We start from the raw sequence: 23,122 nt of genomic DNA, 5'->3' as shown, positions 1-23,122 counted from the left end.
ACCTTTTTGATCCACTTCTATTCAAGCATCGGAAAAAGGAGAAAGAAGGAGATAGAAAGATAAAAGAGAAAGACAGTAAGGAAGAGAGAGAGAGAGAGAGGAAAAGTGAAGAGAACGAAAGAAAAACAGGTGCAGGAAAAAAGAGAAAATTGAGATTAAATAAAACGCTGTCCTTTCTCTCTCTCTCTCTCTTTCTTTTTTTTTTAAAGCAAGTTATCTGTCTGTGTTATGGTTGGCTACTCAGAGAAAGGATGGCTCAAATGGAAAATGAGGAGGGGAAAATGGCCTGACCTGGGTTTAAATCCATTTCCATTTCATTTCAGTTTTATCAATAATCCCCCCAACAACACAATCCTCCCCCAACCACACACTCTCGACCCCACCTCCATCCCTCTTATTGCCACATCCCTCCCGCTTTCCCCTTACACCCCCCGAAGTGCAGCTCCGGGAACCTGTTGGAGAGAGAAACCGAGGTCCTCTTCAGCTGTGGAAGTAAACAAAGAATGGGAGAGGTGGAGAAAGAGATGGATGGAAAGGTGGCGATGGGGATGTCTCTATCTCTTCGGAGGGGATCGTTGAATCCTCCTCCCCTCTGAATGTACTGTGTGTTGACATTGGAGCGGCCTCCTTGATCTAAAGAAAGCGGTGCTTTTGGCTTTGCTCAATTTACAGAGTTAGGATGCTCGCTATAGAAGCCTGCGAAAACACTCAACCCATCGACCGCCCAATCAATGGGGAGCTGCCGGCTTGCCTGGCCGGTGCTGGCTCATCAAAGAAGAGGAGAACAAACAACAGGGGAAAGGGAGGGCTTGACAGAGTGGAACGTCTCAGAAACACAGAGAGGAACCAAGAGACACGGTCGGAGGGGGAGGGGAGGAAAAAATAGAGACAAAAGAGAGATGAGAGGAATGTCTACAGCGGGCTCATCACACACAAATCAATAGGCTGGCGTGTTGAGTCACACCAAGGCCTCAGCTGGCTTTAGCAGGTGAGGCGCGGCTCCCTCCGCATCCGTGACGCCTGCTTGTGTCGCCTCGTCTGGGGAGGTCCGAGAGATGCTAGTGAGGGATCTCAGCTCTGCCTTTCGCATCACAGCGTCTGGCACGCACGCACATTAAGTCCGTGTTTTTGTGGTGTGCGAGCGGATCGCCACGTCTCTCGGGAAGATGCGTCAAAAGGAACACTGCTGGCGGATCCCCGCTGCGGGCGTGATTGTCATGCATGTCCCCGAGGGAGCCCTGTGAAATTGTCACGACACCTTTGCAGGGTTGCCCGTAGAGACAGGAAAAAGGTGAGAGAGATGTAAAGAGACAAATAGCGAGCAAAATAAAAAGGGAGCGTTAGCAGCGGTGGCCTGATCTGTGTGGGGGGATGGCCTTGCATCTCGCCAGCGATGCAGCAGAGGCAGCATCAGTATCAGCAGCAACACTGATCATTTATCATCTTCTGCCAAGATCAAACTGGACAAACGACCCCCATGAAGACCTGGGGAATGGTAGCCATTTTCAGCCTGGAGGAGTAAACACGGCGAAGCCATGAATGCGAGTCCTGTGAAGCTGGGGCAGGGGGCAAGAAAGCATTACATCCCGACCACCAACTGCGAGTGCAATCATTAGCTCCAAGGTTAGGGTAGCGACTAGAGAACATCCAGAGCTTTCATCCTCAGTGGAACGACAGCAGAGAAGGGGATGCATGGGGACACCAGATTTCAGCAGAACTCCAACATATGGAGTTTTTTCATTGGTGTCTACTGACAGCTAGGGATGGGAAATAAATCGTTTCATGTTTTTTTTTTACGATTTTAAAATTGATTTTTTTAATGCCAGAATTGATATATTTTCTTCATTTGAGTCTATGCAGAGGTAGAAGGAAGTTACCGCTTTTATTGTTGTAGTTTGAGCAACGTGACTTCATATCCATTCCGTACCCTTCAAAAACAAAACAAAGCCGAGTGAGCTGAAACGACGAAGTAGGAAACAGCGGAGGGTCCAAGTGGATACGACCTGCACTCTCCCATGTTAAATCCAACGTGGTAAACACTACACATACAGTAAAGTATGAATAACACTTTGGGTTTCACACATTACAGGAAAAGCAGAGCTAGACATCATAGCTAAAGCTGCATGCCAACTCTGTCATGGACAGGAAACGTTATCGTATTGTGGTAACGTGCGGTCAAGCCAGCTGTCACTCACATCTCCGTGGTCAAATCGGCCGACGCTACAACTGTAGAGCACCCATTTACTGACATTTATGTTAAATGCATTCAAACGACCCTGATGGAGCGACGGACTTGGTGAATTTAGCAAAAGTATCCACGTGTGACTACGTCCGGTTTTCAAAATAAGGTGTTAACAAAAGGAACTGTATATACAAAATACATATATGGAAGTAAGATTGATTGGATTATATTCACAAGAAATATAAATCATGCAACTAATTTGTGAGGGAAAAGTCTTTATTTTTTTATTTTTGGCTGGAAAAGATTTAATAAATTGTTATTATTATTTTTTATTAATAAGTATTTGACTTCAGGACATCTTCTGACTACATACATTCTGAAAATCCAACATTTTTAATGTATTAATTTAGATATTTTCCAAAGTAAAAGTTCCTAGAAGTGTATGTTTCAACTTTTTCCCATGGTCCAGTGTTAAAAAAGTTAACAAAAATTGCAATAAATCATAATATTGAATCACAATACCTGTAGAATCGCAATACTTAAAAATCGCAATACATATCGAATCGGCACCCACGTATCGTGATAGTATCTAGTCAGGAGATAGATTAATCATACATATATGAAAATAAGATTGATTGGATTATATTATATTTCCCTTATGAATTAAGAAGAAAATACCAGGAAATGTCTTTATTCTTTGATTTTGGGGTTGCTGGAAAAAATGTAATAAATGATTCCTGACAATGAATACTTAAAAATAGCAATACATATCGAATCGTGATAGTATCGAATCAGGAGGTTGTGTATTGGTGTATCATCCCAGCCCCTAGCGTCTATTGACAGCAGAGCTTGTCCACTTCATGCAAGTGTGTCCTCAAAAATGGTATTCTAAATGTCATAAATGTACAGGAGGAAAAATGAGGTGTGTGATGCACAGCAGTGACATGTAGAGAGAGAGAGATAGAAAAAAGAAAGCTTCTTCGACGCTGAAGAGAGGAAGAAGAAGAAGAATAGGGTCGGTGGAAGACTGTTGACGTCATCTCTTCTGCTCTTGGTCGTCCTGAAAAATAGACACTAAGCACAGACACACACACACACACACACACACACACACTGTCATCATCACACACACAAACACACAGAGAAAAGAGACAGAAACTCATCAAACTGTCCTCACAGTGAGCAGGAGGTTAGTTTAAGGCCACCTTGGTTGTTTGTCTGATTCATTCAGCATTTCTCTTTCAGGGCCCTTTTGAGAAATAAGGCACTGCCCTCTCTCCCCTTAATCACTCTGCTCAGCGCTCTCTACAACCCTATCAATTACTCCCACATTAATGAGTACAGCTAGAAACGCACACTCTCAAATACACACGCACACATTGTTGTATACTGCAGGACAACTTCGCCTCCTCCGTCTCTTTCACGCCGTTGAGAGATAGCCTCTCCAGTCTCTCACTTTAAATTTTTCACGGTAAAGAGTCAGCCCGAGCAAAGCCGCCTCCGCCAAACATTTATGAGCCTCACGTTTCATACGGCGCCCCTAAACATATTAATAGAAATTCATTTTCAGCTACATCAAAGTGTTTCCTTTTTCTTCCCCTGAAAACTTGTCACATTACAATGCCATTATTCCTTCCACTGACAAACTCTGCCCAACAAGTCAACTATCATTTCCAGCGGCTTAGTGTCCAAAAGGCGATGTCTCATAATGAGCAGGCAGCGCTGAATACATTTGTGGGGGGAGAATCAATTTTATGAAGTGAAACAGTGGCAGAGCCACAAGATATGGATGTAAGAGTGGAGTTAGTTCTGCAGGATCTCTACTGTACGGTTCCTCAGCTACCTGCACTGTGCATATCAACAAGATAAATCACAGCTGATGAAGTAGCAGAGGCACAACGCTAAGTCTAATGGCTCTGGCGTGGCTAGCGTGGATGCCCAGAATGGAGAGCATTAGGAGTCAATAATGATGTAGCGCTGTGTCCTGGAGGAGGAGGAGGAAGAAAGGGGGGGGGGCAGGTAGAGTTCTCTCGCCGGGTAGATTTACTGTGACTCGGTGTACATCTGTGCTAAGACTGCAGTGTAGGGTTTCCACTGCAGTAAATACGCGCCGCAGCTGTGTGCATGGATCTGTGATGTCTTAATGGAATCCAGCAGTCCACAGCCGGCTGTGACAGTGCAAAATGAGAGTTGTGTTGAGCCGTTTTGTCTTGCTCTGTTCTGGCTGGCAAAAACAATGCTACAGTATGTGGCGGGGAGGCCTCGCAGGGCTTTTTGGCTCGATGAGATGCGATTTGACTTGTTGGCGGATGTCGTATTTTGCCAAGGCGATCCCACGCGCAGCAACCAAACACGCACGGACCCTCGTTTGAGCTCAGCTGACAGAGGTATGTGTGTGTGCGCTCGGCTGTGGCTGTCACCTCGCCGTTTCAGGTGACTGGTAACATGGCGCCCGTGTGACATGCACATAGAGGACCCTGTCAGACGCCAACATCAGCTGTGGCTGTCTCAGTTCGCTATGACACACAACCTTAACACATCATCTTTCTGTTGTTCACCTTTTTTTTGCAGAGACAACCGATGAAAAACACACGTCGGCCTCGGGTGACGCCAGAGCGCCCGGCATTCCCAGCCAGACGTGAACGATGGGGCATTACCAGAGCGATTAGCAGCAGCAAATTCAATTAATCTTGACAAATCTCTGCTGAGGCAGAACTGAGGAGAGCGACGCGCCCCCCTCTCCTGGTAATTAAAAGTGGCCGAGTTGAGTGGCGTGTGGTGCGACGGTGACTAGGTTTTGGGATGAACAGCTCCAGCTCCGAGTCTGAATGTGTCAGGTCGTATTTACTTTGTCAGATGAGAACAAACACGTAGAGCGGCCATACCGCAGTATAAGTTGTGTGCATACGTGAGAGAGTGGCAGAGGACAGGGGTAATTGGCTCTTCTTTGTCACCTCAGACGGGCAGGACATTTCATCATGGAGGGATCAGCTTCCAATTTTCTAAGCCGCGCCATACTTCAGACGCAATCATGAACGTTTTTTTTCCAAACACGGGGGGGGGAAATGCAAGTCAGCGGCTATTTAATCATCCCTTTGATTGCCTCGCGGAGAGAGAGCGATCTCCCTTGTGTAGTCAGAGGGGGGAAAAAAAACAAGGTTAGAAAGCACGAGGAGAAGAAGGCAGGTGCGACTAAGCAATGCTACCTTGACCCTCTGTGGACGGCACAGTACAGGACACCAAGCTACTGCACAGGACTTGCAGAGGACTAACAAACAAAGTCACACGCCTGGAGAGGGTCAGCCTGACATCGACTGAAAGACAGGTGAACAAAGGGCAGAGGAGACTCGAGAAGAACACTTGTTGCCACTTGGAAGGCACCAGAGAATAATCCCCAATGGAGAGAAACTCAGCTAACTTCTCCTTATCTGTGACTGTGGCTGCAAACTGACTCAACAGAGTCTCTCAGAAGGTAAACCGAGGGCACAAAAGCACAGAGCAGAGGAAGGGCAAAGACTGAAAAGAGGTGCTTGGAAGTCCCTGAGTTTCTCCCGAGCCTCTCCATCAGAGCTGGATGGTTGTACATTTGAATATTTGTCGCACCTGTAAAAGAAAAAAAACGACAGAGACAGCGGAAGAGACTGAACAGAATGATAAGATAGTGATGGACGGATTAAAAATAGAAGAAGAATGAGAGAGGGTGATGGATGAAGATTAAAGGAGATGGGAGGTGACGGAGAGAAAAGCAGAATACAGAAAGAGATGAAAAGACTGTGAAAGATAATAAGCAAGAGGAGTATGAGTGAGAGACCTCAGAGAAGAGAAGAGATGAGAAGAAGAAGAGTAAAGGAGGGTTAGCGGCTTGGCAGCGACTCCGACCCGTGGCTCGCCTCAACATCTGCGCCTGAGGAAAGAGCAGAGAGAATCACCCCGTATCCCCACCCCGATCAATCAAACACCCCAAGAAGACCTCCCAGTTCCCCGCCACCCCAACACCCTTCCTGCCCCAGTGGAGGGGAGCGCCACCACCCCTCCCCTCCAGCGAGGTGCTCCTGCACAGTGAGGGGATCAATGCTGAGAGTAATAATAATACATGAGAGGGAGGAGAGGGGAGACTGAGCGGAGATTTTCACATGAACGAGGATCAACACAACACCATATATATAATCCTTTGTGTGTGCCTGTTCCTTTGGCTGCGTGCTCTTATATGTGTGTGCATTAGGGCTGGGACGATTCACCTATCTACCAGTTGGATACTATCACGATATTTGGGTGCCGATTCAATATGTATTGTGATTTTTAAGTATTGGGATTTGATATTATGATTTATTGCAATTTTTGTTAACTATTTTAACACTAGACTATGGGAAAAAGTTGAATCATACACTTCTAGGGACTTTTACTTAAAATATTTAAATTAATACAGTAAAAATGTTTGATTTTCAGCGTGTATGTAGTCAGAGATGTCCTGAAGTACTTGTCAGGAATTATTTATTATATTTTTTTTCAGTAACCCCAAAATCAAAGAATATAAACATTTCCCTCACAAATAAGTGGTATTTTCTTTTAATTTATAAGGGACATATTTCCATATATGTATTTGGTATATACGGTTCCTTTTGTTAACACCTTATTTTGAAAACCGGACGTTGTCACACGTTTATACTTCCGCTAACTTCCGTCACTAGCAGTCCCGTCAGCTTCGTTCTCTTTATACATCCATGGTCAGCTCCATCGGGGCTGTTTGAATGTATTTAACATAAATGTCTGTATACGGGTGCTTTACAGTTGCCTGATTTGACCGCGGAGAGGAGAGTGACGGCTGGCTTGACCGCACGTTACCGCAATACGATAACGTTTCCTGTCCATGACAGAGTTAGCATGCTGCTTTAGCCATGATGTCTAACTCTTCCTAGCAATGTATGAAACCCAAAGTGTTTCCATACTTTACTGTATGTGTAGCGTTTACCACGTTGGATTTAACATGTGTTAACGAGTGCAGGTCGTATCCGTGCCGACCCTCCGCCGTTTTCTGCTTTGTCGCTTCGGCTAGCTGCGGCCAACTGCGTTTTGTTTTGGTGACGGACACGGAATGGATATGACGTCACGTTATTCTGATTACAACAATAAAAGCGGTAACTTCCTTCTACCTCCGCTTAGACTCAAATGAAGCAAATATGTCGTTTCTGGCATTAAAAAATGTATTTCAAAATCATTAAAAGAAATAGTGTTACATAGGTGAATCGATTTTTTTCCCCCACCCCTATTGTGCATGCTCAGAGGAAGAGAGAAAGAGAGCAACTGTGTGTCGCCCTTTTGCAAGTGTGAGGTAGACTTGTGTGTGTGCAGACGTGTGTGTATGTCACACCAGCCACGGAGCTCTGAGCAGCGCCGTGAGGAAGTCAGCCGTTACCATGGGGACATTAAGATATGTGGCGCTCCAGGTCATGTGGTCTAAAATAAGCCCTTTTGCTGTTTTGTGTTCCTATTGTGGAGGTGCAACACACACACAAACACACACACACCGCCCTCCCCCGCCTGCCTCCCAGTCTCACTGCGCCCAATTTTAATTTTTATTGGAAATCAGAGGGACAGCAAAGGTGTTTGGCACCCGATAAAGGCAGTGGCGTGCCCCCGGGTCAATCAGTGTGTGAGTGCGGGGCGGTGTGTGTTACACCGCTGTGATCGCCAATAAGGGCCGACCCCGCAGTGTTGCAGTGGGCGTGCGCGGAGAAGTGCCCTGTGTTTGCTTCCCCCATGTGAAAATCCCTCTCAGCTACTGTTGCGTTGCTCTGTCGATGAAGGAAAAAAGGTTTAGCGCTCTGTGTGCAGTGTGTGTGTGTGTGTGTGTACGTTGTAAGTGTGTGAGAGAGAAAGAAAAGGGAGACAGAGAGAAAGCAGGTGAGGATGACTGTCTTGTTTTGCTTGTGCTGAAAAAAGCCAAGTGTGCACGTGTAAGTGTGAGTCATTTGTCGAGGGTTTTTCGGGGGTTGAAAAGGGGGTAGGAGGGTAAAGGGAAGGGAGGTGAATGGGGTGAGGGTAAGGTGTAAGGGAGGGGGTGACAGGGTCTCAGTACTCACTGTAGGGGACACACTCGTACTGGATCTCCAGGTACTTGTAGGTCCCCGGGCAGGGGTCTGGGAACACGTCCGACCCCGCCACCACCACACACTGGGTGCGGTTGTTACACCTACGAGAGGAGACAGGAAGGGAGGAAGTAAGTGATACAAAAAAATGACGAGTGCCATTGTAAGAAAGACAAAGAGGAGGAAAAAAAAACCATCTTGAGGCTCTGAAAGATGGAGAGAACGGTAGGGAAGAGAGTAATTTCACACTAGACTAGATCATGTGACAGCTGCACCCGAGGGGAGGTGGGAAACAGAGAGGGAGGGAAAAGGAGTGGGATGAAGGATAGGAAGGAAGGAGGAGGCAGCGAGAGGGCGAGTGACGTAAGAGGCTCCTCTCCTGGGGGATTGTGAGTGGGAGCAATTAGAGGTGAGAGAAGAGGGAAGGACGAGAGGGGGGCTAAGGCAAATACTCGCCGCCACACGCACAGGGAAAACATTCATATGCACATAATACCTCTATCTAAACCGCATCGCTGCATGCCGTCTCACGTACGCACATAAACACACGGAAGAAAAGACACATGCACTCACTCATTCTCATCACATAATCCGTCTCGATCCTGCTTTTAGCATTTCTCCTCTCGCTCCGTTCATATCTCAAATCTCTGCTGAACTCACTCTATCATCCCATCATTTCTAGCAGTCTCTCTCCTTCCTTTACCCCCCTTTACTCAATTCTCTCCTCCACCCCCCATTGCCACCCCTCTCCCTCCTTTACTCCCTCCCCAAGCTAGCACCCTGCGCCTCCATTACATGCGTGATGGATAGCTGAGAGAGGGCTTCCATTGATCTGAGCTCAGAGGAAGCAGATGCTGAGCGCAGACACAGAGAGCAGCTGTAGGAAGCCCTACAAACACTCTTGCAACAATCCAAAAACACACGCACACACACATAACAAACCGCCGTGCACGTCTCAAGACGCAGCGGTGTTCTGCACAGAACAAGGATGCTGAGTTCAGTATTTCAACACCTCAGGAGGAAAAGCAGTAAATTCTGGACGAATTATGTTGTGAAATGGTATCTTGTTTCCTCGTCCAATAACAGGCTGCACAAACACAAGATCCAAACAGATCGATAGTTACCTCTGTGACATTATCTTGAAGGCGTCGGGCAGGTAGCACTGCACGTTCTCCATCTGGAAGGGGTCGGCGTCGCAGATCTTGTCATCGGTGCGGCCGTAGTTGGCCGTCTCAATCATGATGACGTCGCTCCCAGGGCAGCGCAGCTCGATCGGGTAGCCCTCGCACGCCAGCTCCCGACGCATCAAGCCGAAGGGCATCATTGACCGGCTCAGAGCTGGAGCGGGAAAAGAGGGAGAGAGGCAACGTTATTGATGATTCAATGAACCTTAATACTTTTAGGAGGCACTTTATTATTCGACCACATTGTAAATATGATGTGTAGTATTTGACAAGAGCAGGCGGAATGAAAGTGGCTCCTATTGTCCTCGTGTAAAACACAAATTAGCTATTATCGACTCGCTGAGCAGTAACTGTTGATGCACAGCCTGGAACATCACAGATCACATATTTGGCGTGATGGATTTGCAGCCTTCTCCAATAAGACATCGCACCACTTGTGAAACAAACTGTGAGAGTTTCAAATGTTAACAAACTCCTACACACACACACACACACACACACAGCCAGGCAGCAGCATATCATACAAACTGTGTGTCTTTCCCAGCGTCCTTTTGGTCTGTTCCACCTCAACGAGGTGTCAGAGCAGCACCTTTAGGAATCGCTCCGAATAAGAGAGGAAGTCGTGGTGGAAGAAGAAGCACAGAAAAAGAATTAGCGTCCGTGTACACCTTCACCTTTGCCGTGTACACCATTTGCACACCCACTGCTAATCAGCTGTCTGAGAGGCATGTCAATGCACCGCTGTGGCCAGCAGCGGGGCTCTGCGTGGAGACGGGTCAGCGGGGACGGCGGGGTACTCGGGGTTAATCGCCGAGCCAGACTGAGAGGCATGAAAGAGGGCTGCAAAGAGGCGCTGAGAGAGACACTTGTTGTCTCTCCAGCTCTCTCCATAACTGCATACCTATCCAACTCCTCACACGCACACACACACACAAAAAATAACAAAATGGCTGCCGGCTTCTTTTACAGCACAGGGGCACAGAATAGGAGTAGAGACAGAGTGAGTGATCTGGCAGTGGAGTTTCTGTGGTGTTGAAGGACGGCCAGTTCTGTGTGCTGAGACTGTGAGAGCTGCTGTCCATGGTCCTTGGGGAAAATAAGTGCTGCATCAGAGGCTGGTAGGTGCTGTCCGCTGTCCTGAAGGAGGACTGAGCTCTCCTCTCCGTCGGCGGCGGGAAGGACATGACACATGTTAAGCTGATGGTGGCCATTCTGTCAAATCTAAACAGAGCAGTTCCTGCGCCACTTAAGTAGGAAGGAATTTTTTAAAATCTTTCTAAACTCTCTCTGCACAGCATTTCCCCCTCGCCAGACGGGCTCAGCAGCAGAAGAGGGCACTGAGTCAGCCCCTCTCTCTCCCACTTCTGTCAGTGCTGAAACCCACAGAGCTGACACTGAGCTAGCTCTGCTTAGGTTTCAGCCGCTGTCCATTCAGGAGGAGTGCCCATCTGGGTCAATGTCAATGTCAGTCATCCCCGACATGCTCTGCAGCGGTGCGCTACATGACTCACTGCCGTCGGACTTGCTCATGTTTCTAAATGCCACCCATTTATGAAGCGGTGACTTGAGAGTTCAGTTGTGTAACTAGCGCCACATTAAGGGCTGAATGACTAGCAGCACAGGCAGACTTCAAATCTTTCATGCCTCGCCAGCACGCAGTGCCAAATCACAAAGGCCTCGATGCAAAAGCGCATACTAATTAAAGCACACGGAGATGCAAACAGCAGGCGAGGCCAGACAAACAAATCCACACAAGCAAATTAGCACATGCGCAGATGTACCGGGCACAGGAAAAAAAAACTTGTATGCATAGAGTCTTGGTGTCACAGTGGGAGTACAATGCATGGTGTCAGTGTGTGGCCTTGTTCTCTTAACTACCCTGTGGTGTAAGTACACAGTGGCGTACAGCTGGCCAGTGATTAGAACCACAGAGCGAGCCAAGAGAGAGTGTAAAACTGAAGCGGGCCACCAGGAGTGATCACGCTCGTTCCACTTAGCCCCTATCAGAGGGGGGCAGACCACACGTTAAACATACTTTACATACCAAACACACTTCATATGGTAACTATTTCTGGCTGTTCAGGGCCGTCTACTGCCACGCCACTGAGCGCTAATACAAATAGCCACAGTGGAAGGGTGCAAATCAGCCCAAGGAGGCAGTCAATTTCATTTCTTGGCTGTTTCAACAGTACGGAATAAGATCATTTCTGCACTGTTTTTGATCGATAATGGGCCGTTGCATTGCTGGTAGTTACTCTGATCAGCTTGTGTTTGTGCAGATAATTTCAGCTTATTACCATGACTGTTATGTTTGATATATTGCTTGTAGCTCGCTGACTAGATAGTAACATACTAAGTGTGGAGTAAAGGCTCAAACCAAACATAATGAATAGGGCTGTCAATCCATTAAAATATTTAATCACGAATTATCGCATGATTGTCCATACTTAATCGGATATTTTCTTATCTGTTCAAAATGTAACTTAAAGTCAAGTATTTAATTATTATTATAACCCATAGAACCCATTTTCAGGTCGAGGGACCCCTTTTAAAAAAGGCCATAACATGCACGGCTGCATGTTAACAGGAATATTAGTTTTTCATTAGCCATGTAAACAGTCGAGTAGGAATACTATCTTTTTCAGAATAAGGGCAAAAACTGTAATATTTTGTGCATGTAAATGAAGTCAAAGACAGAACATTTAATAAAACAACAATAATTCACCTGTCCAATTTTACACAGATTGTGATGTATGTGAGGGCGCTATCACAAGCCAACATTTAGTCTGCTTTAATCAAACTCTGGGGCGGTTTGTTTGACCGGTTGTGAACGCGGTAATCGTACTCCGGTGCGGACCAAAACAACCGGACCGAGACTGCTTGCGAGAGGTGGTCTCGGACCGTTTCCAAGTGAACCAAAAACGCAGGCTGCCTGTGTGGTCATTTGTCTAGATGGACACAGGTAAACGATGGTTAACATGAGTGGGAGAGGACTGACCTGGACTTCTGTTTGCTTTACATCCAGTCCGAAGAGAACAAACAAGAATATGCTAAATAAAGTCCGCAAAAACAGTGACGTTTATGTAAGGGATAATGTACAGCGAGCGGGTCATTGTTGTGAAATGAACCACTTCAGGGCGTGTCAAGGTCCACCGCATTGCCCTGTCAGGGTTTATTAAACAATGACCTGCTAGCTGTACATTATCCCCCTTATTACACGGCTACTTACTTTAGAAATCAATAATTTGACACAAAAACGGTCCTCCAGAGTCCGACATCAGAACTGGGCCCATAGCAACGGTCTGTTATAAAGAAATGACAGACCTTAGAACGCCGTGATTGACCAATCAGTGTAATGAAAAGTCATAAACTGGAGGAGAAGGGATTCAGTCGATCAGTGTCGAGTCAAAGTGAAAAAGTGACAGCATCAAAGTGTACAATTCCCTGCATAGAAGTGTCAGCTCCCGAGATGAAACGCGCCCTTCAGCAACTTCTTCTTTTTTTTGGTCCACTTTGATGTGTGCACTGTGAAACCGAACCAGACTAAATAGGAAATGAACCCAAAGTATGATTCGGACTAGCCAAACGGACTATGACTTGTGAAAGCACCCTGAATGTATAAATCCCTTATCTTTTCCAGGTATTTCTTTTTCGGGTTCCGCCTGTTACAGTTTATATTTAGCCATAATTGAGCACAGCCATTATTGAGCTAGTGCACTTCAATGGTGACAGCAACCATGATAACTAGCCTATTCCTGGCACCGCTGCAACTCTCTCTACCTCTGCCATATTGTATCATATTTCACACCCACACTGTTTGACAAGTTCCAGGTTTAAGGTGGAATTCACCGTGTAAATACAGCGGGATGCACCTTACATACCGATTTACGCAGAGATTTTTGAATGGCGTATTCACAAACAAGTGTGGGACTTAGCTTCAGGGATTCAGTGTGTGTGTGAGAGTGTGTGTGTACGTGGTTGTGTCAGCCAGATGGCCTGAGGCCTAGCTGTGGCTGGCTCTGAGCTCAGCTGAGATGAGATGAGCAGAGGATAAGCTTGGACTGGCCATGGGCTACGATTGTCCTTCACTCTGCAGGAATCCATTAAGGTTTCAGGGTCTCTTCAGCCAACGCACACGCACACACACAGACGCACGAAGATGCACACGTGGCCATTTAGTCGTGCCTGTCAGACTCATAATAGCTGGATGACAAAGTGTCTTTCTCAGCAGCAGCCATATGTATAGGTGGATCTAATCCCTCACTGTGAGACTGTGACTCAGCTCCCGCGGTATATAAAACTGTGTTAATACCTGTCATCCGCAAGGAACTGTTACCAATTGTTCCACACACTGATAACGACATGAGCCAATTCAATAATTACAAGAGCTGATATGCATAGACGTGGCAGTGTGGCAGACAGACAGACAGGGGCCTGGTGTCACTCCAGGGCAGCTGGTGTGAGGGGCTGAAGCGGTTGGCTTCATAATAGAAGCTCCATACAAATTAAGAGCAAGAGAGAGAGGTGATTGGATTTGACTCATTATCCTCACTCAGTAATTAAAGCCTGAGGGTGGATAGATGCTTGGACCCTCAGACAAGAACATCACTTTGCAGAATCGAAGCCAGTCTTTTGCACACACTTCATCCTTTCTCTGCCATTACGAGCCTCCGCTGGGCTTGCCGCGGTAGTTACTGGTGTTACACAGTGTTCAGGCATACACCGATTACATTACTCGCTCCTCGGGAAGAAATAACACTACGAAGTTACAAAGGAAAAACTGGCATGGCCATTTTCAAAGGGGTCCCTTGACCTCTGACCTCAAGATATGTGAATGTAAATGGGTTCTATTGGTACCCACGAGTCTCCCCTTTACAGACATGCCCACTTTATGATAATCACATGCAGTTTGTTGCATACTGTGCAAATCTGTTATTTTCTCAGATTCTAAAAGGGTGTATTTGAATATTTCAGCATGCTGGGGTCCCTAAACTGTCTTGGAATTACATAAATTGGGTATCACTGTAAAGCTGAGACTCTTGTGGATCCAATGAGCCCAACTGTATTCATGTATGATGATGTTAGTCCCCATAGTGGCCATTTCTTTATAGTGAGACCATTTTGAAACTTGACATCACTGTATAAAATGACCTGTGGTGACCTCTATATAATCACAGCCTCATGACACTTTACAGCCACAAACTAAAGACCTAGAGCATTCAGAGAATGGATGGCTTTCCTCGGTAGATTGACAATAAGGGTGTTTCTGAGCAGTTTCCAGAACAGAAGGGCTCGCCATCTAATCGCCGAAAAATGCAATTCATGCAGAAATCTTCAAATGTCAAAAGTTTTTGATACTAAATCACAACAAGGCTTTTTCTATGGTGTTCCTTAAGTTGATGTCTTAATGTGGTATTTTGGAGGGATAATTTATCATTCTTTATCAATTTTCGAGTGGTAAAAAATGGTTAAATTTAGCACCAAATCTATGTAACAAATGGCATCAACCCAAAACTGACTGCAACAACTTATGAGACATAATGGAGCATGGGAATGGCCATCATATACTTATATCATAATGTTCTAAGCACTTAAACACTAAACACAATTTATTTTAATTTATTGACTACTTAATCCATTTTTTTTTCTGATTTATGATGAGAACAACTTGACACACAGTGCTGAGCTGCATCTCAAATGTATGTTCAGGTTCCCAGTCAGGATAATGCCCTCACTGTGATATCCCTAGTGTCCATCCCTAGTGTCCACACACACATACACACAAATGTTTGCCAACATCATTTGGAGGTGAAGAGACATGACCTGCAACCATGACTTGTGACCAGCACTTGAGTACAGTTGAAAGAAAAATCTGGTTTGTTTTCTCAAGACTGACCCGGAGAGTGAATTCTGGAAAGTCCACAGTGTGAATAGATAAAGATTTCTCTTCATTGAAAACATGACAACGTTCGATCATCAGCTTTCAAACATAAAAGCGCTTTGATTTCAACGCCTTTGACAATTTGACCTTGGACACTCTGTGGCATGTTTCCTCAGAAATAATTGAGTGGGAAGGTTTGGCCTCGCAGGTAGCCACAAGCCACAGACGATGATAGCGACTTTGTAATTGAGTCACAATAAGAGATTATGCTCGTGGAGCTCAGTGGCCCTGAGGCTGACTTGTTAGCTGGATGGCTGACTGTCTTCCGGGGGCCGAAATGTGATCAGCCCCTCTTAGCCCCTCTGTCTGTTCCAGCAGTCATCGCCTAATGCTCATCAGCATAGCACTGAAGCATAGAGCCAGAGGACAGTCTCGCCAAGCGGTAGTTGAGACACTGGGCAATGCTTCTGATGAGGATTCTTGTTATATCACCGTCCTTAAAATGAACTTTAAGTTGCATTAAGGCTATGGAATAATACTGCCAAAGTACACATCTACATATGCCCTCAGCTCGGGCCAAAATGGCTAACTCCCTCACGAGTTTCAGGTTAGTAAACCTGGCGAAGAAGAACAAGTAATTTTACAGTCATTGGACAGAACTGAGAGGTATCAATGATGGGAATCCCTCTCTAGCACAGAATAATCCAGACCAATTCCTCCAGTACTTTATACAGCTTAGCGCTGTATCGTAGCGACTCATTTAGCACTGCGAGTTAGCGTAATGACTCGCTGGAGCGTGGCCTGTCACCACGGACGAGCTGAGGCGATGCGGCCAGAGCTGTCACATCCAGGCGGCCTTCAAGCTGAGGAGTTGTGACAAAGTGACATCCTGAGACAAACCTAAAGGCCTAACATGAGGGTGGGGGGGCTGTGTGAGCTTGTGGGATAGTGTGTGTGTGTGTGGGTGATAGGAAGGGGCAACGCTGGCCTCAAAGCTAGGATGCTATCTCATCTCCTCTGACTCCTCCGCCTGTCTCCTACAGGCGATGGAGATGAGATGAGGAGCGACTGTACGGGGAGTCACCAGCAGCGCTGTAAGGTCAGAACACAAAGCAGCGCCAAAATGACACACATCCACTGTGAAGGAGCCGAGTCGAGCTAGCGCACGGAGGAGGGAGGGATGGGAACGGCAGAGCAAATTAGACTGAGTAACAATAGGAAAAGATAGAAACCATCAAACTAGATGCTGGCATGAGATGAACACGGCGACCGTTCTTTGCGGAGGTACAAGGTCACCGACATAAAAGGAGCGAGGCAGACAGATTTGTGTGAGAGAGGACCTCCTATTGTTCTGATCCACTCAGCCTCTCTCCTCAGCAGCCCTCTAACTGAACCGAATTACAGCACAGCCCATAACATTACATCATTCATAGGAGAATTAAACCTGCCCCCGTCTGAAATGCGATACACATACCCCTCATGCAACCCATACTCATGCATTTGCAATGCACACAGACACTGCAAAATTCTTGCAAACACAAGCCCTAACCCTCATCCACCCTCAACCCCGAGAACTCTCGGTGTGTGTTGACAAACTTTGCTGTGGGGGGAACTAGCAGGCATAGCAGGGAGATCAAGACAGGCGGTTAAAAAGCCACTGAGACACAGAGCAACACACACACACTTGAGGAGGGAGGCGAGACGGGACGTGCTCATACTGTCAAACCACTTCATTGCCGGCCCTGGCGCCTAATTATGCAATAAAAGCGCCTCAGCGGGGGGAAACAAGCATAGCCTCAAAAATAAAAATCAGCCTGCCTAAAAAGTAGGAGATTCACCTGGTGTAAAATATCCTCCATCTCCCCGGGGACGAGAGCTTCGCTACAGGCCCCAACACAACTCTATTCTGTTGTCTGTTTCCCAGCACATATCACAAGAGGCAGGCCAGCAGACAGTGAGTCAGACCTAGATTCATATAAACATTGTGGTGGAGTGAAAACTGCAGGTGATGCAGGGAAAACAGCCACGGGGAAGTAGGGAGAGTAGAGCCGAGAGAGAGCGAGAGAGAGAGAGAGAGAGGAAAGTTAAGACTGAAGAGAAGAAAAAGGAGGGAGAGTGAGAAATAAAGTGTGAAGGAAAGAGAGGAGGAGGGGGTGCTGGCTGAGTGAGTACCATCCTGTCAGAAAGATGTGTGTGTGCATTTAGAAGAGTTGCAAGTCGCATCCAGAGACCAGTTAGGAAAGATGAGTGTCAAAGCCCGGCCCTGCCGCTGCATTAGACACTTAATTAACCTCCTTATAGGCTAAGCCACAGGCCTGGACGTGTGGACAGAGTGTATGTAGTTTTACCGTGCATGTTTATGAGCTGATCGATCTCATTGCAAGTAGGTGCAGCATTTCAAGTGCTCCGGTACCTTCATTTTTCATATATATGAATTAGGGCTGTCAATCGATTAAAATATTTAATTGCAAATTAATCGCACATTTTTTATCTGTTCAAAATGTACCTTAAAGAGAGATTTGTCAAGTACTTAATACTCTTATCAACATGGGAGTGGGCAAATATGCTTGCTTAATGCAAATGTAGGTATATATTGGTTATTGGAAATCAATTAACAACACAAACCAATGACAAATATTGTCCAGAAACCCTCACAGGTACTGCATTTAGCATAAATAATATGCTCAAATCATAACATGGCAAATTGCAGCCCAACAGGCAACCACTGCTGTCAGTGTGCTGACTTGTCCCAAAACAGCATGTGATTATCATAAAGTGGGCATGTCTGTAAAGGGGAGACTCGTGGGTACCCATAGAACCCATTGTCATTCACATATCTTGAGGTCAGACGTCAAGGGACCACTTTGAAAATTGCCATGACAGTGTTTCCTCGCCAAAATGAAGTGTAAGTTTAGAGCGTTATTTAACCTCCTTCTTGATAAGCTAGTATGACATGGTTGGTACCAATGGATTCTTGATTTTTTCTAGTTTCATATGATGCAGTATCTTCACTCTAGCTTTAATACTGAGCCCGCTACAACCTAAAAATTGCAAGTTGCGTTAATGCGTTAAAGAAATTAGTGGCTTTAAAACGAATTTGCGTTTTTGGTGTTATTATCGCGTTAACTTTGACAGCCCTAATATGAATTAAAAATGATTTTGGCTGCTACTGAATCCCTCTTATCCTCGTGTGCCATCTTGTTCACCTGCAGTGCAATGAACACATACTGTATGTTTCTTCCACTCTTTGTGTTTTTCTTTTTCACCTCAGCAACATCCCTCGATCCCTCATCCAATTTCATCCACCCGGAAACTCTCTCATTTACCCTCCCCACCCATCCTCTTCACCCTCCCCTCGTTCTCTCCGTGTCTCCATTCCTCCCTCTCGTCCTGACCCTTCACCTCCAGTTTTCCCCTCTTCCCTTCCCATCCTCCTTCACTCCCCTCTCTCTCTCTCATACAGTTTTACCAGCCTCTCCACTCATCCATCTCTCTCCCTGCGTTCCTCTCTTTCTCTCCCACACTCTCTGCCCTTGGCTGCCAGCCGTAAGCTGCTGCTGGTAATTATCAATCTGCAGTCCACAAAAACACACGCGAAGCAAATGCACACATTCTCCAGCACATGCTTGACACACACACACACACACACACACACACACACACACACCAACACTCACGAACCAGCGCTCCCGGATACACACACACACACACACACACACACACACACACACACACACACACACACAGTCCTTCACGGCTGCAAAGCCTCAAAGTTACGCAGCTAGGCCCTGAGAGAAAAGAGGCAGCTATCACACGACTGCACAAACAGGAACACAGTCCCCAATCCTTTATGTAGGAGCTTGTTTGCGGTACACAAATCAATGTACACAAACTAACATACCCCGACGCACACAACTACAAGCAAACACAAACACACAAACAAAACGGGCACACACACACGCAAAAGCACACTAACACTGTGAACGAATGAATAAACAAAAAAGGCACAGCTCCCCGTATACAGGCGCCGACACATGAGAGCAGTGTGCGTCATCTTCAAAGGGAGGTTTGAAAGAACACACCGCCACTCCGCCCCGGCCGCTCCCTCCTTCTCCCGCCCGCCCCCGACTACCAATATATGTTCAAAGGCCATCCATTAACCTTTCACTCACACAGGCCTCTCTGTGATCTACTGCTCTCAGCCAAGGGCTTTGAAGAGCACAGCAAACCCCCAGCACCGGGGAGGGAGTAGACCAGAGAAAGACAGAAAGAGGCGAAAAGGAAAGGGGAAGGAGGGAATGATAACAACAGGAGATGTTCCCCGTTAGACAGATAGTAGGCAGAGGGAAAGGAAAGGAAAGCAGAGCCAGGGGGGTGATACTCGAGGAGAGACTGGAGAGAAAGTGGGGTAAGGCAGAAGAGGAAGGAGGTGAAGAGAAGGTGGAAATTGGAAGCGGTAGAGGGAATTAAAGATGTCACGAGAACTGATACTTACCAAGTTGATGCCAAAAATCTGAAAATGTGGCTGTACAGTGTAAACGGCTTCACGTCTGTCTGGGTCAAATTGTTCACTATAAGCGAATGATTATTATAACCAAATTTTTGTTGTTGTGCATCATTTCTCATGCAGATTACCATCTAATTGACATTTGTATATTTGTTTGTATATTTATCACGGGTGCCGGTCTGCATGTGTGCCGCCGAGCCGGTTGAGGATCGGCAAAGTTTCACTTTGGGGGCATTACGTGACGAGGCATTATTAATCTACTTGAGTGCGTCTTCAATCACAGGTGCTATCCCGTTTTTTTTAGTTTTTTTTCAGAGAAAACATTGTTGCCTTGTATAAAAAGACTCAAAATGAACACTGTAAGCGGACTACTTGATTACTATAAGCAAATTATTTAAACAGCATTTATTTAGCAATTAGGAATTACTCTGTCCCAAGCTTTTTGATCACTATAAGCGGTTAATCACTGTACTCGTTTTTCTACAGTAACACAGGTACTGTCAATGCTCGAGACTAACGGCGTCCTGTCATACCAGGGACGATAGAAAATGTGTTTGGGATGCCGTAAACTCAACTATTGCACCTATTTTTCCCCGATAATGCTACGTTGTGAACATCAAATCTGTGTTGAAATCGACAGTAAGAGAGCTAGTTAACATTAGCTAGCGTTGCCAATTTCAACACAGGAGGTGCCATTGATTTACATTATGATACATTCAGGCTCTATTCAGTAAAAATGAGGTGTGTGCGAAGGTAAATTATAACATTATGATGAAGTGTTCAAATGTAATCTTGTAAAATGTAGTTTTTAATGAGAAACTTGAATAAATCCAGTTTGAAGGAGATGCTTTCACAGCAATATAAAATAAATAATAAAGAGGGAATTATGAGCTGTTTAACTTCCTGACAAAAAACAGTATCAAACAGAATAAAGGATGTTGAAGTACGTGGGATTTATTGTTTTACTTTTGTTTACCGTGGTCTCGAATTAGTATTGAGAATTGTGGAATTTTACTGGTATTGGTTTCGACTACAACATTTCTGGTATTATGTCTCCAGAGGGAATAGGAAGGTAGAGAGGGAAGGCCGGCAAAAAGAGAGGAGTTTGTGAGGAGAGAGGGAGTAATGGCTGAGGTGTTAGTGGAGAGAAAGCAGAGAGATTGGATGAAAATGAGAGGCGAGTGTTAGCGAGTGATTGAAGTGAGACTGTTGCTGGTAAGATGGGGATTCAATGAAAGCTTAAAAAACGCACACCAGAGGCGAAGAGAGAGAAACGGGGGGAAAAAAGGCTTTACAGCAGTTCTTTTATTGCAAAATCCAGATGATACGCAGCAATATTCACAAGCCGCTAGATTAGCAATTAGTGTCAGTGAAGCCTGTGGATTTCAGCTTTATGGCAGAGAGAAAAAAAACATATTCAAAGGTCATTTTCCAACAAAATGAGAGCATTTACTTGTCTCTTTAAACACACACATAACTAGCCGGCTCCAATGGTCTATAAAAGACAAAGTTATTAGGAACTTGAAAATGCAAGTTGTCTGTATAGTTCTGAATTTAAAGTGTGGTGTAAGTCATCTGTCTGTCTATGAGCCTGCAACTAATACTTTGGGAAATTGTAGCAACATGTGGTTGTAATGTTGTATTTGGAGATAAAAGACTTACAAGGCTGTTTCCCCGAATGAATTCAATGTATGATTAATAAGAAACCAAAGAATTCAGCACAACCTTGACAGCATCAGGTGCAATGCAACGAGTGTGAGCCTGCCAATTTATAAAGTTCACCTCATTCACTTGTTATGGCTGCACCCGATTCGACTTATCAGGCCATTGAATAGGCGTTATCGCTCGCTATAAGCACCATAGATGTGGGTCATTAGGGGCCTACTACGTTGTAAAAGTGAAAGCGAAACTTAAAAGCAACATGTAATGTTGTAAAACTGAATGAAATGTTACGTTTTGAACACAAACAAAACAGCTTCTTTAGGTTTAGGCAGCAAAAACACTTCATCATAAACACAAGTTTGGGAAAAAATCATTGTGTTTCAAAAGTGAAAGTGAAACACTCGTTGGTTCCCATCCATTGTCCCCGACCTCTACCCTGACAACCTCTTTTATTCCTTTTTTCGGTTTTCGACCATGTGAATAGATGACAAAACCTACCATTAGGTGTAGCAGGGCCCTACTGACCCACATCTATGAGCATTATAACTAGGAATGCACAGTTAATCGAATATTAATCGCGATCACGATTTTGGCTTCCCACAATTAAATGAACATGATTGCCTGCTTCCTAAACGAACATCCATCCACCAGCCGTCGATCGAGATGTTTTGGCTTCACTTTTGTGTATAGATATTATCTATACAACCAATGTGTTTATGATTAGATAGAGAGCACAAAATTGTTTATCTAGCCTCTTAATGTTGCTAATTGTAATCTCAAAGTGCACCAGATTGAAGCGTTTAACTTTAAAATGTAGCTAACAAAAGGGTAAGGTGAATATTCCGGTATTTTTTTCATATTGCAATATATATATATAGCAGAAAAAAAATATTGCAATGTCAGTTTTTTCATCGCTCAGCCATAACTTGTACATTAGCAGGAATGTAGCACAGCATGGAAGTGTAAGCAGTGTTTATTTTAATGTGAAAGTGCATTAAAAATGTTAAAGTTAATGCTAAAATCAATGGCTAATCATGATAATTAATTGTGATATCAATATTGATCAAAATAATTGTGATTATCATTTTGGCCATAATTGTGCAGCCCTAATTATAACCACTAATTTATGACCACGTGTTATTCTAGTGTCACCTGTGCTCCGTTTTTCAGACCTGTCCTACAAAAGTGTAGAGCTAAGAGTTTACAAAACACTCATTAAGGCAATATGCTGTTCAGCAAATTATACGACAAGAAGCCAAGTGCACATACAGGAGCAAGGTTAGCGGCACTATCGCTTTATTGCCTCCTCTCGAGATATTATTGCTACAAGTCTGTCAGGGAATCAATTCTTATGAATTAATGAGTAGGTTGCACTTTTGAAATTATCATTTTAATATTATAGCATTGCGGGACTGAAAGTCTACTCTCTTAAATACTGGATGTGGTTTCGGGTCAGGCATTTTATTCTTTGCTCAGAATTTTAAATCTCGGGTTGAGCAACACTCAAGACCCGAAATAACTGTCAGCTCAGTCATAAAGGAGCATCTGGCTTGCAAAGGCATACGGTGAATTCTTCATGCGGCCCTCCCTGAAAAAATATGCACCACCCAGTCGTGCATT

General features: G+C 45.1%; 2 protein-coding genes across 9 annotated transcripts in view; one reads left to right on the top strand and one right to left on the bottom strand.

The window, feature by feature from the left end:
• The window catches only part of adgre5a (adhesion G protein-coupled receptor E5a), a 219,560-nt gene that overhangs the window by 38,118 nt on the left and 158,320 nt on the right, over positions 1-23,122 (top strand). The gene's annotated exons all lie outside the window — the stretch shown is intronic.
• The window catches only part of adgrl1a (adhesion G protein-coupled receptor L1a), an 86,694-nt gene that overhangs the window by 42,238 nt on the left and 21,334 nt on the right, over positions 1-23,122 (bottom strand). The window contains exons 3-4 of the mRNA XM_074656427.1: positions 9,393-9,606; positions 8,263-8,372 (exon numbers count right to left, since the gene is read on the bottom strand). Coding sequence (XP_074512528.1) covers positions 8,263-8,372; positions 9,393-9,606 — 324 coding nt within the window. The remainder of the gene's footprint in view (positions 1-8,262; positions 8,373-9,392; positions 9,607-23,122) is intronic.

This window comes from Sebastes fasciatus, chromosome 13 (genome assembly GCF_043250625.1).
Source record: "Sebastes fasciatus isolate fSebFas1 chromosome 13, fSebFas1.pri, whole genome shotgun sequence".
Classification (NCBI taxonomy): domain Eukaryota; kingdom Metazoa; phylum Chordata; class Actinopteri; order Perciformes; family Sebastidae; genus Sebastes; species Sebastes fasciatus.
Note: the sequence above shows the minus strand (reverse complement) of the source record. Positions and strands in the feature narration are given on the sequence as shown.